The 16,482-nt window shown below is 37.3% G+C and overlaps 1 protein-coding gene across 2 annotated transcripts in view; it reads right to left on the minus strand.

Annotated features, from left to right (window-relative positions):
- LOC104604113 (uncharacterized) overlaps positions 1 to 15,766 on the minus strand; it is a 35,533-nt gene extending 19,767 nt beyond the window's left edge. Inside the window, exons 1-5 of one of the 2 annotated variants that reach the window (XM_088898983.1) lie at positions 15,716 to 15,766; positions 14,284 to 14,443; positions 13,740 to 14,032; positions 4,473 to 4,650; positions 4,126 to 4,354 (exon numbers count right to left, since the gene is read on the minus strand). In XM_088898983.1, coding sequence (XP_088755109.1) covers positions 4,126 to 4,354; positions 4,473 to 4,650; positions 13,740 to 14,015 — 683 coding nt within the window. In that variant the 5' untranslated portion in view covers positions 14,016 to 14,032; positions 14,284 to 14,443; positions 15,716 to 15,766. Of the gene's footprint in view, positions 1 to 4,125; positions 4,355 to 4,472; positions 4,651 to 13,739; positions 14,033 to 14,283; positions 14,444 to 15,704 lie in introns of both variants that reach the window. The other variant, XM_010268335.3, reaches the window with a different exon arrangement.
- Between the last annotated feature and the right edge of the window lie 716 nt (positions 15,767 to 16,482).

A 16,482-nucleotide genomic window follows, 5' to 3' on the forward strand; every position in this document is an offset into this window, starting at 1 on the left:
TTACATATGCTGGCATGGCATGATCTGACCCGTTCAACCCAAATGATTGAATCAATGACCCACAACCCAGAGGCAAAAACGGTTCAGCCTCCAGGTCAATTTTTAAAACCCTGAATGGAACTTTCTTTTCAAGAATTGCCACATTTCTTTTTTATTTGTTCTATATGTTCGTTTCTCCAAGTCAGAATCAAAAGGTGTTCTCTGCTCCCTTGCAACAATGTAATTAATGGGAACTATTCATATGATTCCCTAACCAGACCTTACCAAATATACATCACTCAATGGAGTGAATTATGTTGAATGAAAAATCCTTTCTTTTGATTAGTAACTTCAACTTTACTACTTGTAACGATGTGTTACAAAAGAAATGTAAAATGATTTATAATATGAATTTATACAATGAAATGCCTCAGCACCCCTAACTTGGTAGATCAAAACTGTGTACCATGCCTACGAAATCTGCAATACAGCCAGCAGTGCGACCCTAGTAGAACCCCATTTGGATTATTATGCTATATTACCATCTATTGAGTTATCTAGATCAACATGATTGTTAATAGTTTTTGGTTGTGAATGATGGTAGGCACTATGAGGTGTGGTTGTGAAGAAAAATTCATGGCTTCAGATCCAGATACTATAGAAGTGGAGAGATAGGTGAGCTTTGAATGGCCTCCAATGGGCTTTTCACAAGCAAGGAAATTAGGGGTGAGTTTATTTTTGTTCAATTTCAACAAGTCTGATGGTGAGAGGATATTAGAAAGGGAGAAGAAAGGAGTTTCAGATGTGAATCAACCCAAAAGGAAAAAGAATATTTTAATCTGAAAGTAGAGGAAAAGAGAAACGAAAGCAGAAAAGAAGAAGAAGAGAAGAGGAAGGGAGAAGGAGAAGGAGAAGAGAGTTCGATCAGTTCTCTCTCCTTTCTCCTAATCACTTTTATTAATCTTCACTTAATGAAAACAATTACAAAGATGCTCTTAATGGGGCGGCAGCTCATAACATAACATAACATAAGAAAGGAATAAAAAAAATTAACAGGCCCAAATGGGTCTATACCATCAAGTATCATGCTGATGGATCTATTGAGAGGTTTAAGGCACAGGTAGGTTGTTAAGGGGTATACACAGATGTATGGGGTGGACTACTTGGAGAGATTTGCTCCTGTTGCTAAGATGACCTCCATGAGGCTTTGTTATCTCTAGTAGCAACTATTGATTGGCCCTTATGTCAGTTTAATGTAAAGAATGCCTTCTTAAATAGGGATTTGCATGAATAGGTATGCATGTCCCTTCCTCATGAGATATATGGTAATGAGACACGGGGAAAAGTGTGTAAACTAAAGAAATCATTTGATGGCCTTGAACAATCACCTAGAACATGGTTTGAGAGATTTCAGGCAGCTCTTGTCAGTTTCAGGCTTTTAGCCATACCCAAACACAGTCAAATTGCACCCTCTTTGTCAAGAGGAGAGGCTACTTCTACCACTTTCTTGATTGTATATGTGGATGATAATGTTTGGTGATGATGTGCAGGAGGCAGAAAGTCTCAAGAGGTTTCTCAATACCAAATTGAAATCAAGGACTTAGGGGAACTAAGATATTCTTGGGAGTTGAGGTTCCTAGATCCAATGATGGCATATTCATTTTCCAATGCAAGTATGTCTTTGATTTGATTACTGAGACAGGCAAACTTAGGGTTAAGCTAGCAACTACACCCCTTGATTTGAATTATAAATTGTCTAATTCTGACGAAGAATTGTTGGATGATAGAAGAGTGTTTCAGGATCATCGTTTACATTTTGGGGAAGAAGCAATGGAGAATAGGTTCGTAGAAGCTGGATGTTGAAAGAGAGCCTTGAAGGTTGAAGCTAAGGAGCTACTTTTCGAAGAAACAAGAATCAGGGATGTGCTGAGTCTGAAGATTAGGGAAGCAAAGAAGGCAACTGTGTTCTTGAAAGGCATAGATGTTGACTGGGTTGAGGATTTCTTCAGTGGAGCAAACATCAAAGCGAAACAGCCAAGCTGGAAGGAGTATGGAACTGGAGATGGTAAATGATACGTGTTAGAAAGCAAGAGGAATAATAAAGGTTCCTACATTGCTTTTCTGGAATTTTTTGGAAAGGGTAGGAAGCAGATGGTTTGTTTTCCTGAAGGTAGACGGGCAAGGCTGCAAGGAGGTAGGTGGATTACTAAAGGAGTTTGTAACATGCCTGGCAATAGCAGAAAAGGAGGCCCAGAGAAAAGAAGAGAAGGCAACAAAAAATGCTGTTAAAGAGGAGTATTTGAAACAAGATCTAATGGCTTTGGCAAAGTGCAACGGTCAGAGCAGGGTGCTAGCATACACTAAAAGGGAAGATTGGGAAAGCAAATATATTATCCAAGTTAAAAGTCAGGTTAATGATTGGAAGAGGATTGCAGACCTGCTGATTTGTAACTTGAAATTAAAAGGATGTTTCATTATAACTCCCTTTGAGAGCTGCAAGGCAGTTCTTGATCTGGCTGAAGATGAATTAGATGTGTCAGCAGTTAATTTTCAGTCTACGTATGGGCAAGTTACAATTGCAAGGTGGAGCCCAGGTTCTAACTCTAAAGATTTCTTTGTTAAAGATGAAGTTCTGGTACGTGTGTTAGGACTTCCTTTTCACCTAGGGAAGCAGGAGATAGCTGAATCAATCGTCCATCTTTGTGGTGGGACTCTTGCTAGCACTTACTGGGGGGATCTTCATTCTGCAGCTCTTCTTCTCAATGGCGTCAGGCCAGAAGAAATACCAAGAAGAAGCAGGCCTATGGAGAGAGGCTCGCAAGGAAGAAAATGAAAGGGTTGAAGAAGCAGCCTTACGTGGTGCAAAGGGATTGGGGAGTTTAAACCAATGTTTTAAAACGCGGAGGCGTGATGCGAGGCATTCCACTACCTAGAGGCGTGAGGCGTAGTTCAGAATGCAAGAGGCATAAGCCTCCTTAAGAGGAGGGAGTTAGGAGGAAGGGGAGGAGGATGAAGAGGAAGCGGGGATCTGATTTTTTCTTTATTTTTAATGAAAATCTTTTATATTAAGAAGAATAAAGATGCATAACATTAGTTGAAAGGGGGGTCTTGTCAAAGCGGAGGTGAGGATACTAATTTATGGTGGATGAGGGAGTGGAGGTTGGCAAGTATTTGGAGGAAAAACATGAAGGAGGTTAGGATGTGAAGACACTTGTAGATAGGGATGTGGAGGTTGGTAAGAATTTGGGATTCTTTTTCTTGGGTGGTGAGGCCTTAGCTAGATGAGCTTTTGAAGAATTTGAGAAAAGTAGAGAGAAGAGATGTAAAAAGAATTTGACAAAAGTAGGGGAAGAGGGAGAGAACCAGACTGAAGGAGGTCAGGAAGAGGAGCTCAACAGGGAGGAATGATCTCGTCTTTGCAAGGTCTGTTGGAGTTGTCTTGTTTTCTTTGCTCTGTGTTAGTGTGGCAGAGAATTGCTGTTTCTCTGAGTCATGTCTGTTTATGTGGGTCTCGTGTTGGGTGTGAGTGTGCTGTATCTGTTGTTGAATTTGTTAGGTTTCTTCTTTCTTCTCCCAGGTGATGTCTCGCTACCTTCCCCTTGTTCTTTGTTTTTGTTTTTAATGAATTTTTATTTTCTTATCAAACAAAGAGAAAAAAAATAGGAGAATATCATCCATCTAGGTCCAAATAAATAGAGGAGTCATTTATGTCTTTCATAGAAATTAATGTAGTAGGAAGATAAAGTTTAGCACACCAAAAGATAAGTAATAATATAGATGGACAGGTTTGATCAAAAAAAAAATGATATAGATGGACAGCTAAGGTGATCAAGCTCCACTTTTTGTATGACACTTCGACGTGCTGCAAGGGTGAATATGGTTTTCCATTCAACTTCTGCCATTATGTTAATAAAGACTTTTTTAACTAGTATTATGCCGATAAGGTTATAATATGTATTTACCAAAAACGAAAACATAATTTGTCCAAGGAAAAAATAAAGAGATTAGTAGATAATAGATAGCATTTACAAAAATTACAAGAAACATAAGGTACAGATGCACAACAAGCACAAGATAGAAGAAAAGACTGTTCATGAGTGTTAATGTTTCCCAAAAGGATTTTGTAGTTACAAAATTCCAAAGTACCTATGGATATCAAAATCAGGTTGTCCAAGGCGACCACCCCTTCCAAATCCCCAGGTGTACACTTCTCCACGAGCACCAACTGCTACACTATGAAACTTTGCAGCAGAAACCAACTTAATATAAGTTCCATGAAGTGAATCAACTTTACATGGCAATTTTTGTATATGTGCATTTCCAGTTCCAAGTTGATAGTTGGCACCACTTCCCCAACTGAAGACCTCCGTAACAACTAAAATCACAGTGGAATTCATCAAATATATCACTATAACCAATCTATGCCCAATAGAAAGATCAATTACTATATAAGCATAAAAGGTTGAAACTGTGGCTATTCCAGACAGGTTTACCTGAATCACATCCATTCTCAACAACCTGCAACACAGGTCCAGAAAGTAGATCAACAGGATATCGACATTTAGAGTCTTCAAGTGTAAGAGAAGCACCAGATTGAAGAAGAATGCTTGCGACAGCAAGATGACCAAAATGAAGAGCCCTGTGCAAGCTACTCCATCCTGACTCTCCATCCTAAAAGACATAAGGTGAAGGATCATGCAAACTGAGAAGAGATTCACTTGCCACATAAAATCAGGAGCAAAAGATATCCTGCAATGTTTAAGAAGCTTTAAATATTTTATAAGAACAGAACCAATGTTTTGGATCCCAACACTTAAGAAGTCAGAAACATGAAACCTGACAGTGGACAACTTCCATTTTCAGCATATGGCTGCCCCAAGTATATCTCCCTGCCAACACCTTCCACTTCAAAGATTTCTTAAGTTTACTTGGCATACATAGCATAGTATAGGCGTCTAAGAGATAAACACTCCCCCCAAGTGTGTACACGAAAAACAAGCATGCAGCATATCATTAAACACTTATTATTATGAAAAATGTGCACTCATATCAGCTAAATTAAATAATAGTTGTGCATAAATATATATTATTCAACTGTACTAGTCATTTAGTACAATTAAATGTTACATCAAGTAAGGGTTGATGAAATGTGTTACAACTTAGAATTAGTACAGGTAGTATAAAGTTTTAGGAATCCCTGTTAAAGAGGAAAAGGGCTGAAAGCTGAGGAATAATGGAGAAAGAGCTGGAGAAAGGATGGACTAGGACAAAGTGGAGAAAACAGATTTTGATCGAGGCTAAAACATTACACCAGGAGCAGATCTCTCTAGAAGGAACAGTTTGAAGGTTCAAAAGGTGGGAAAAGGAGTGCTATACCAGGATAGTAGATGCATAACATGGTGGAAGGGATTTGTAGAAAGAGCTCTTTTGGTAGAAAGGAGAGTCATTGAAGGGATGAATGCAGCAGTAATAGCAAAAAAATAAAAAAAAAAACTTTTTGAGGCATAGAGAAGAGCAAACAGAAGTGGAAGGTTCATTCAACTAGTATAAAATTTTTGCAAGGAAAGGAGACAAAGTGTTTGTATTCTGGAAGCAAAAAAAGGCATCCAGATGGAAAGTACAAGGACAAAAGCTGCAGGAATATATGGAACTCATTTTTCCTGTAAGATGAATTGACTAAACACATTCAGGAGGATGTCCATGGTGTATGTTGCTTGCTGATAACATTGTTTTAATTGATGAAACTAATGAAGGTTTAAATACGAAAGTAAGTTCATGGACAAATACACTAGAAATAAGCAGTTTTATAGCATGAAAGACAAACAAAATATATGATGTCATCATCATCATCATCCAAGCCTTATCCCAACTATATGGGGTCGGCTAATAATATGAGTTCGGCAAAAGTTTTAATGCCGACTGCCAACCTGACACAACCCCCTCCTTTATATGGGCTTCGGACTATTGATGCAAAACAAGCTCACACTAGCATAGTAGTGAGATGATAGGAGCAAATGAGGATACACTTAGGATTGGAAACCAAGAGAAAATGCAATGTAACTTTTTCCGATACCTTGGTTCAATAATTCATAACAAGGGAGAGATTGAGGAGGATGTTGCCCATAGAATTAGGAGCAAGATGGGCAAAATGGAGGGTTGCATCCAGTGTTTTATGCAATGATTTAAAAGGCGCGCACAGGCGAGGCGCATTTTGGGTTATGCGCCTCGCCCAGGTCCTAGGCACCCCTCTTTCAAAAGGCGTGCGCCTGGTGCGCCTAGGCATGTGCCTGATGTTGTTCATTCATTCATTGCAATAAAATATCTCCTTAAAAGGCAATGAAAGCTGTAAAATCATTATATTTTATGTGAGAAATAAGAATTTCAGACCCTAACATAGACTTGTTCGGGCTTGCCTCGAGGGGCATGCTACAAAGGCGACTCATAGAATCAATAATGCAATATGTTTTACATCACATTAACTACTTGAAGCAATGCAATTAAGAAAAAAAAAAGAGATTACGGGTTTTACATGCTTGAAAATACTTTATATGTTTGCTTTTATTTTTAAATTTTCATTTGAATACACTTTACATGTTATGTTTATGTATTTTAATTTTAGATAATAGGTTTTTTAAATCATTTATTTTATAATTTAAGTTTATATTTTTATTAACATTATGTTTAATATTTTTTAAATTTTTGCATTTTTTGGAATTTTCTGACTTTTTTTATTTTTTTAGCTTTTTTTTTGTAATTTTGTGCCTTTCTTAAAAAGGCGTGCGCCTCGCCTTACGCCTCAGGTGCAAATTGGCCCTTGCGTTTTTTTTGCGCCTTGCGCTTTTAAAACACTGGTTTTATGTGATAAATGAATACCACTTAGATTGAAAGGAAAATTTTATAAAACAGCTCTAAGGCCAACTATGTTGTATGGAACAAAATGTTGGGCAATCAAGAAACGTGTCCAATAAATGAGTGGCAGAAATGTGTATGCTGAGATGGATGAATGGAAAAACTAGAATGGATAGGGTCAGAAATGAAGTCATTCAAAAGAACCTAGGAGTAGCTCAAATAGGTGATAAAATGAGAGAAAATAGACTAAGATGGTTTACATGTGCATAGAAGACCACCAACAGCACCTGTAGAGGAAGTGGTCTGTGGCAAGTTGAAGGGGCTAGAAGGGCTAGGGGTAGACCAAAAAGGACATGGATCAAATGAAAGTAGTTAGAAATTATTCAAGTGCCCATAATTTAACAATTGATATGGCATTAAATAAAATGGAATGGCAAAACAGGATTCATGTTGCCGACCCCATATAGTTGGGATAAGGATTGGATGATGATAATGATGTTTTTTTTTTTGATAATATGATAATGATGATTTTTCCTATAAGAGAAGATGAAGAGAAAAGCTCCTTCTCTAAATCCTTGAGAGAAAAATTGCAGGTAAATAAGTCAGCTCATAGAATAAAGCAGAGAGATAATAAATGCTAAGTGGGAACAAATTGTAACTTTGAACCAGAACAGCAGAAGCTGGAAGGGAGTGTGGGTGGTATCATTCAATAAGGAAAGGGAGATCAACTATGGAGAAAATATATCTTCAAATATATGAGCAACATATATGATGGGTTTATTGAATCTGATGAGGAATTCATCATCCTGGTTAATCTAACCTAAGGGAGGCAAAGATAAAGATGAGACTGAGAGAAACAAAGATTAATCACATCCCTAGAATGATCGAGTTGATTGTGGAAGGTAGAAAGATAAGGTGGAAGGTAGAAAGATAAGGTGGAAACCAGATTCTCCTCCTATAGTTGAGAGGTAAGGAATGATGATGTGGAATGCATGGGTCAACATGGCAAACCAGGGATCGATAGTCAAAGAAAGGGCAAGTGATTGTCTTATAAAGAAACTCTTTTGAACTCCCTAAAAGGAAATGGCCGGGATAACAAAAATGGAGCAAAAAAGAAGCTGTTGGATCTAAACCCATGTGATTCCCAAGAATGACAAGTACTGGGGGCAACGTTTTAAAAGTGTAAGGTGCAAAAAACTACAAAGGGCTTTTCATCAGGCACAAGGCACAAGGTGAGATGCAAACCTTCTTGAAGCAAGCCGCAAAATTTTTAATTTAAAAAAAAATGCAAAAAAAGAAATCAAGAAACATTAAAATTAGTATTAATTGAAAATGCATACATTAATTTTAAACTAAATGTATTAAAAAGCCTATTAGCCCAAATTAAAATGCATAAACTTAATATATAAAACATATCCAAAGTGAAGATGCAAAAAAAATCAAATTAATATATAAAACATATTCAAGCACTGAACAATTTAGGCATATCAAACTTTCTATCTCTATTGCTTACCCAATCACACTACTTCAAATAGCTAATGTGAAGTTAAACATCTTGTATTCCTAATTCTACAAGTCGCATTTGTACCAAGCCCCTTGAGGCAAGTGCAAACAAGTTCATGCTAGGGTAATCCAGGTGAAGCTAAACTTTGATGGAAGCTCCTTGGGTAATCCAGGTCCGTCGGGAGTTGGAGATGTGTACAGAAACGAGGAAGGAAAAGTCTTGGCCCTTTACTCGGGCCCAATTGGAGTGGGAGATTCATTAAGGGCAAAAGTTATGGCCTTACTTCAAGGTTTGTGGGTAGTAAGCCTGTAATCTTTTTAATTATCTAATGAAAGTTATCGTTTCCTATCAAAATAAAAAGTAAATGCTAGGGTCTTAAATTTTTAATTCATACACAAAAAAATTGGTTTTATAATTTTAGACTTTTTAGTTATAGTTCCTTATCTTTTAAAAATTCATATATTAAGAAAAATGAATGAACAACATTAGGAAAAAGGAGGATTCTCGCCCAACCACTGTACTTCAAAAGGCAAAAAAGTGCAAAATCTAACTCAGGCACATGCCTGAACTTAAGCACAAGAAGCTAGGCACATGTCTTTTCAAAGGAGCTGTACCTAAGCCTAGGCAAGGCACAAGCCTTAAAACATGTCACACCTATGCTCCTAGCGGCCTAGGTGAGCCTTTTAAACCACTGATAGGTGGGAGGTGAAGGGATAAAATGCATGTCTTATATGGACAGGCCTTTGTCCCACTCTAAACAGGTGAACCACAACTTAGCCGAACCATTTAACCAGGTTACAAGGCAATTTGAATCAGGTGCCTCTTTAAGTGGTCACATGAAACCATTAAACAAGGAGAGGATTGTGGACAATTATTGTCATCTACCATCTTCTCCCTCATTCAACACCATAAAAGGAAAATCAAGGGCTCAACTAGCAAGAGGAAATCTAGCGTGCAGCTGATTCAAAGGGTGTTCGGTAGAATGTGGCGTTCTATCGTGGATGGGACCGTTTTGGTCCTGTACACGATAGAATGTGGTGTTCTGTTTTGTGTGGACAGGGACGGACCACACCCCAATTTATCATCCACGGTATTTTCTCGTGGATGGGCCACACTATGGCGTGGAAGGATTCGGTGTAACACACCTGTGTTACATTGGCCCAACTACACTCATTTTATTTAATCTTTTAACATATTTTAATTTATATTGAAATTCTTTTTTAAATTGTTTATTGCTGAAGATAATATTATAATGGAAAAATATATTTACTTTACATTTATTAGTAATTATGTATTGTGTTTTATTTTATATTATTATTCCAAATTATTTTAAATTATGGTTTTTTTCCATTAATGATCGATTGTGTAAATTATCCCACAAGTTGTACGTGAGATGTACGGAATCAATAGGTGTGGTGTGGACCAGTCCACACTACACTTGCAGAACGCCCCTGTGGGTGTAGAGAGTTTCTGTCCACAATTCAGAACAGCTGTAGACAGTGGTGTAGTGTGGATCAATATTTGAAAATGCGTGGAAGGCATGCACCTGGAGGCGCTCCCAAAACGCCCCAAGGCGTAAGCCTGAGGCGTTGACACCTCTGAGGCGTACACCTCATGTGCAAGAGGCATACGCCTCATGCACACCTCATATAAAAAGACTTAAAAAAAAAAGAAAAAAGAAAAAAGGAAAAAGGAAAGGAAAGGAAAAGAAAAGAAAGCAAAGGGAAAGAAAAAGAAAGAGAAGAAAAAGAGAGAGAGAGAGAGAGAAAAGAAAAGGGAAGGAAAGAAAAGATAAGGGAAGAGAAAGTGATCTGCCCCTGGCCCCTTTAGCTTAGGGGGCTTCGCCCCTTCAGCTAGCCTAAATCCCTAGATCCGAACAAAGATATTGTGGGAGGGCAGGTTGCACCAAGTTCACCTTTCTGTTCTCTACAAGCTATGACTCCCCATAAATCATGCTTTGCTGTTAGGGATTCAATCTGCCCAAAGACAGCTCAGGGAGTTGTTTTGCCTTTCTCCCTAGTAGGTAGGATCACTTCGATCAAGGAAACCCTTTCCAATCAGTTATCGGCCATAGTTTTCAAGGCGTCTAGGCGACTCTGGGGTGCCTAGTCGCCTAGGTGATAAAAATTTTATAATATAAAAAACTGACTTTTGGCTAGTTTCCTAGTTTTATATACCATTCAGCATGTATGTTAATTGAAAAAATAGCAACTCTCTTTATTAAGAACATTAAATTTCCTCTAAAAATGTGGCAAATCATCACATTTAAAAGATAAAAATCTTTTACATATATTAATTCATTATTTTCAAAAATAATACTACTATAATAAGTATTTAATAGAGAAAATTCATATTAATTAGCAGCTAAAGAAGGTTACTAACTTTATATGACAAATATTCAAGACGGTAAGTAAAATAGAAAAAAAAAAACAATGATGGAGTTTCTGTTTTATTTAATTAGAGAGAGAGAATAGAAAAAAAAAAGAACTTTATTATTCTATTCTTTCTTTCCTCTTTCTTTTCTTTTCTTTCTTTTTCTCTTCTCAAAACCCTTTGATATTTTAAATTTCAATAGTAAAACATTAAAACAAAGTATAATTGATATATATAGCATATAATAAAATGTATCAACACATACATTAATAAGATACAGCAATATAAATGATATTATAAAAGGCATCCGCCTTGTCACTTTTGTCGCCTAGGCAGGCGCCTAGTTGCTAAAAGTCAAGGCGTTTGGGCGAGGCGCCCAGCCAAGGGTGCCTAGTCGCCTAGGCAAGGCCTTGACAACTACTTTATCGGCCTATATCTACTACCTTTCTATTTTTAATACCTCGATGTCGATAGTCAAAAAAATTAAAAAAATCTTGAGATTTCTTGTAGGAACCAAAAGAATCTAGAAGGGATCATATTGTCAACTAGGATGTCATTGGTAGAAGCAAGGAAGAAAGTAGGTTAGGGATTGGGAGGATTAAGCTCAAAACATATCTCTACGAAGTAAGTGATTGTGGAGATATCCTGTTGACTCAGACAAACTCTGGCACAAGGTAATTAAAAGTATACATGGAGTCTCACCAAACAGTTGAGTTGTTAACTTGAATGCTAGAGCCACTCTCTCTTCTCCTTGGAAAACCATCTTTGCTATACTTCTTTTCTGCAATTTTTAATGCACGGAACTTGTAAAGGGGCAAAAATAAATTCTAGGAAGATACTTGGTAGGTTCCTCTTAAAGACAAATTCCCAACTCATGAAAAGCTCGACCCAACTATTCAAGCTTGGCTCATGAAAAGCTCGACCCAACTCGGTTTAAACCGAGCTCGAGCCAATATATAGGCTCATTTGCTAATTGAGCCAAGCTCGAGCCCAATGAAGCTCGACAAATAAGGCTCACGAGCTTAATCAAGCTTATATTATATTATATATAATATTGTTATTTTTTATATGTATAATAATAAATCATTTTTATATGTAATCATTTTTATTATATATATAACTTTTTTACATGAATAATTTTTTATTTTTTATATGAAGTTTGGACTACAATCAAGCTCAAGCCGAGTCGAGCTCAAGCTCGAATAGCTATATATTTGGCTCAAATCCACCCCTAGAATTTAGGACTCATAAAGGGATAAAGAATTCTGAAATGCAATAAGTGTGTCCAGCTTTGGATATGTTAAAAGGGTTTTCTCTTTGAATCTGGTTCTGAACTTCTGCTAATCAAGTGTGACCCCTAAACCCTCAAATTTCCTACATATGTGTCTCCTTTAAAGCTTTAAATTGCTTTATTTTCCCCTTGAGCAGTGTCAGTAAATCGAGTTGGCCCATCGCTTGCTAACTTCCTACAAATTTGTTTTTAGTATTTGGAGTTGTTTCTTTCCTTTGTGACTTTACGTGGAGCCCTCCATTGAAGTTAGCATGAATCGTTAGCCCAAGGTTCTATGGTCCAACAAAGAGAAGAGGAAAGATTCTCTAGAGAAGCATGAGGGTTGCCATCCAACGGAGCCTTTGGTTGGAAAGAAATAATAAAATATTCAATGGGAAACAAAATGGCTCCAATATAGTCATTGCACATATCAATTTGAATCGTTAGCCCAAGGTTCTATGGTCCAACAAAGAGAAGAGGAAAGATTCTCTAGAGAAGCATGAGGGTTGCCATCCAACGGAGCCTTTGGTTGGAAAGAAATAATAAAATATTCAATGGGAAACAAAATGGCTCCAATATAGTCATTGCACATATCAATTTGAATCGTTAGCCCAAGGTTCAATGATCCAACAAAGAGAAGAGGAAAGATTCTCTAGAGAAGCACGAGGGTTGCCATCCAACGGAGCCTTTGGTTGGAAAGAAATAATAAAATATTCAATGGGAAACAAAATGGCTCCAATATAGTCATTGCACATATCAATTTGAATCGTTAGCCCAAGGTTCTATGGTCCAACAAAGAGAAGAGGAAAGATTCTCTAGAGAAGCACGAGGGTTGCCATCCAACGGAGCCTTTGGTTGGAAAGAAATAATAAAATATTCAATGGAAAACAAAATGGCTCCAATATAGTCATTGCACATACCTTGAAGTATGTGCAATGACTGGCTATAGATTATTCCTATTAAACTCAAGCTATTGAGCAATTCAGATCCCGGAGTCCAAGCAATTGATTCCTCTCAGACATTTGGAACTGAATCTCTCTGAACGCATCTGAATCTCCATACCACTGACTTATTACCATTTTACCAGTCTATGACAACCTTGATATATTCCAGTCATTGACAGATTTAGCCAGCTGCCAGCTGTAACCCTGTTAGGATTGATGCCCGAGCTGCTTAGCTATCCTCAATGCTTGTAGACTGTAGCAACACCATTACATCAGCTTTTAAGGAATTGCCAACACCAATGGGACCTGAATACTTTGCCATGACAACACCTTTTTCATCCCTAATCACTCCCCCAAAAATAGTACAGGTGGTATAGCCATTGATTGCTTAGCCCATAAGATTCAGATGGCACCCACATTGTAAAGGTAAAATTAGGAATATTATGCTGATAGATTCCATTCATGTGAGCATTAAAAAATATAGATTTCAAATGAAAGAATTATAAGTATAAGATACAACAAAATGCTTCCAAAGCAATCAAAATAAGAAAATGCTAAAGATTCCTTATTGTGTAATACAAATGCGCAGATAAATGTGCTTTGAATAATTAACAAGGGAAGTAATCAATAATAAAAGATCCTAGTATAGATCCAACAGAATTTTATGAGGACATAAAAAGCCTCTTAAGGTCAAAAAAAAAAAACTAATAGTTGGCATTGCAACAGAAACTAATTAAAAGGACCACTCTCACTTTTTTTTCCATTTTTTCTTAAGCAAGACAAGAAAGCGTAAAGAAGTAAAGACATATAACTAACATACTCTAGCATCAGGATCAGCACCAGCCGCAAGTAGCCTCCTCACTATTGGAATGTGATTTCTCCATGTTGCAATGTGAAGAGGAGTGAGACCAAACATATTCCTTGAATCAATATTGCCCCCATTTTTCTTCAGTGCTGCCAAAGCTGAATCTATTTCAGGCAAGGACCCTTCTCGTGTAATATACCAAAGATCTTTATGGGTCCCAACAGAAGAAAATTTGTGCATGGGTGTATGCTGGTTGTGCTTCTGGCCCGAAGGTGATGGTGAACTCTCCATGCTTATAAATTAGCACACTGTAGAAAAACATGTTAATTTTCACAACATCATACTCCAATCATTCTCAATCCAACCCCTCCCTCTCAAGTTAACTAAGACTTTGGCATTGGTAGATACTCAAAAGAGCCAGATCTAAAATCAGTAACAGTTTATCAAGGTAAATGCATTGTAGAAATTAGCGCTCTGGCCCTTGGAAAGTTGGTTGCCTAGATAAGAACCATGTTAAAATAGAGCCTTTTGCTTGGTATGCAAATTAAAGAATCCTTACCCAATTGGCAGTTAGAAGCCAGATATCTTAGATGCTAGACACTGCTATCATCCATGTCAATATTGTCAACACATGCGAGCTGCAGCAACCATTCACAAACCCCCATAGCAGTTCACAGGCATAGAAAAATCTCATATCCAAGAAAAGCCATATGTTGCATCTGCAATTTGTTCCAACAGTATCATATCCCTTTCCACCAAAAACAAAAGTATCATACCTTTCAAAATACAACAGTCAAATGGCACCTAGCATACAACAAACATATTGAATGGATTCAAAAATAAATAACTACATGGTGTGTGAAAAAGAGAATGAGACAAATTGTGAACATCTCAATACAACCACCATTATATAAAACCAGGGTTTGGAATTTTAGATTCAACATTTGGGATTAGTCCAAATTCCCAAAAAAGAAGGTCATGCCATGTTGCAAATAGTGAGATTTTATATGATGATGGCAAGAATGTTTGATCAACTTTTTTTGCAAATATAAGCTGTTTATGCATCTGGCAATCTATATTCACATATCACTATAAGATATAATTTAAGTACCAATGGCTGGGGCATACTAAATAGAAGATCTGTGCAATTATATAATGCATCCAGCGTACAAGCATAAATATCAGTACAAATCATTCAATAAAGATTAAACTATATTGCTAAATGAATCCCGTGTCCACCAAATAATTAGGAATTTAGCAAAAAAGAATTCAAGCATTTTCTATGAAAATCTGGGAACAGAAAGCAAAAAACGTCCTTCAAACAACACAGAAGCTTTCGGACAAAGAAATTTAGAAGTTATCTCGTAGACAAAGCTAAGTTACCCAGCCTGACTCGACATTTACAAAACAATTCTCATCTCTATCTTTAGTTCCCAGTGCTTATGTTAGCAAATGCCAGAGAGAGACCACCCGCGTCACCTTAGATTAATTCCAAAATCTATACCCTCCACCTCCACCCGATAACCCACCTAATCCATCAAATCAAAATTTAAAGACGATAACAACGGAAACCCTAATGGAAACTGAAAATGCCAATATTTCAAGCCAGCAATACAATTCAAGCCTTACCTCTCAAAACCCAGCTTGGAAAACCAATAAAATGATCAAGATGCATCAGAAGTTCATAACAAATTATACCCAGTATAAACAATCATGAGTATCAACAAACGCATAACCAGAAACGACATATTGAACCAAAAATAACACCCCAACTGGTTAAAATATCGCTACTCAACATCAAATCTTCACAGAGTTCAAACGAATCAAAAATGAAAAAAAAAAAAAAAAAACAGATTTCCAAATCAAGAAAAACATGCAAGCACATCAAAAGGGTCAAACTACATGAAACCAAATCAAACAATGAGTAACAAATGACCAGAACCCCATTGAAGAGTAATGTGGGAAGAAGAAAAGTCATACCCTGATATTACAGCGGGTACAAGGAAATCAGGATTGAAGAATAAGGATAAAAAAAGTCGCCAATCTCTCTCTCTCTCTCTCTCTCTCTGCTCCTGTTTTGTGGTGACGAGCTCTAATGAAGAGAAAATCGAGCCGTGGAATATAACACCGCCAAGGCAGGAATATGCTCCTCTTCCCTCAGAAGTCAGAAGACAGGAGGAGCCTTCAGCCTTCCAAGGGCAATTTGGGAATCCAGCTCCCATAAACAGGTGAATGGACCAAAATACCTTCATTGTATTACCAAATGACACATGAGAGAACTTAGCCGGGATGTCCTGTGGGTCCTCTTCGGTCAAGATCTTAATTCTGAATTGACACGTGGCAAATTCATAGTTACAACACGACAGATGTTAGAAGGAACTTAGAAAGATTTAAGTCAGAAAGAGAGATTTAGGAACTAGGATTAGTAGTATTTAGTAGTTTGAGAAGAAGGAAGAAAATAAGCAAATTTTACGCCGTCAGTCAGTTCTCGGGTGTGTACGACATTTACGAAAATGTCCATCCTGCTTCCTATTAAACGTTGCGTTTGGGAAGAATGCAAATATACAAAGTGTATTTTTGATCATATAAATGCAAAATTGGTTTAGTTTTTGCATGGAAGTACCAATCAGCCCAGATCAGAATTTTCTAGGCCCAAAATACAGGGGGAATGCATCCTGATCGTGAATTGATGCCAAATTCACGGGCAGGATGTGATTTAAGGGGGGAGAGTAATTGTAGGGGGGGCTGGAATTCAGAA

The sequence above is a fragment of the Nelumbo nucifera genome, chromosome 2 (genome assembly GCF_055504915.1).
Source record: "Nelumbo nucifera cultivar China Antique chromosome 2, China Antique-T2T, whole genome shotgun sequence".
Taxonomy (NCBI): domain Eukaryota; kingdom Viridiplantae; phylum Streptophyta; class Magnoliopsida; order Proteales; family Nelumbonaceae; genus Nelumbo; species Nelumbo nucifera.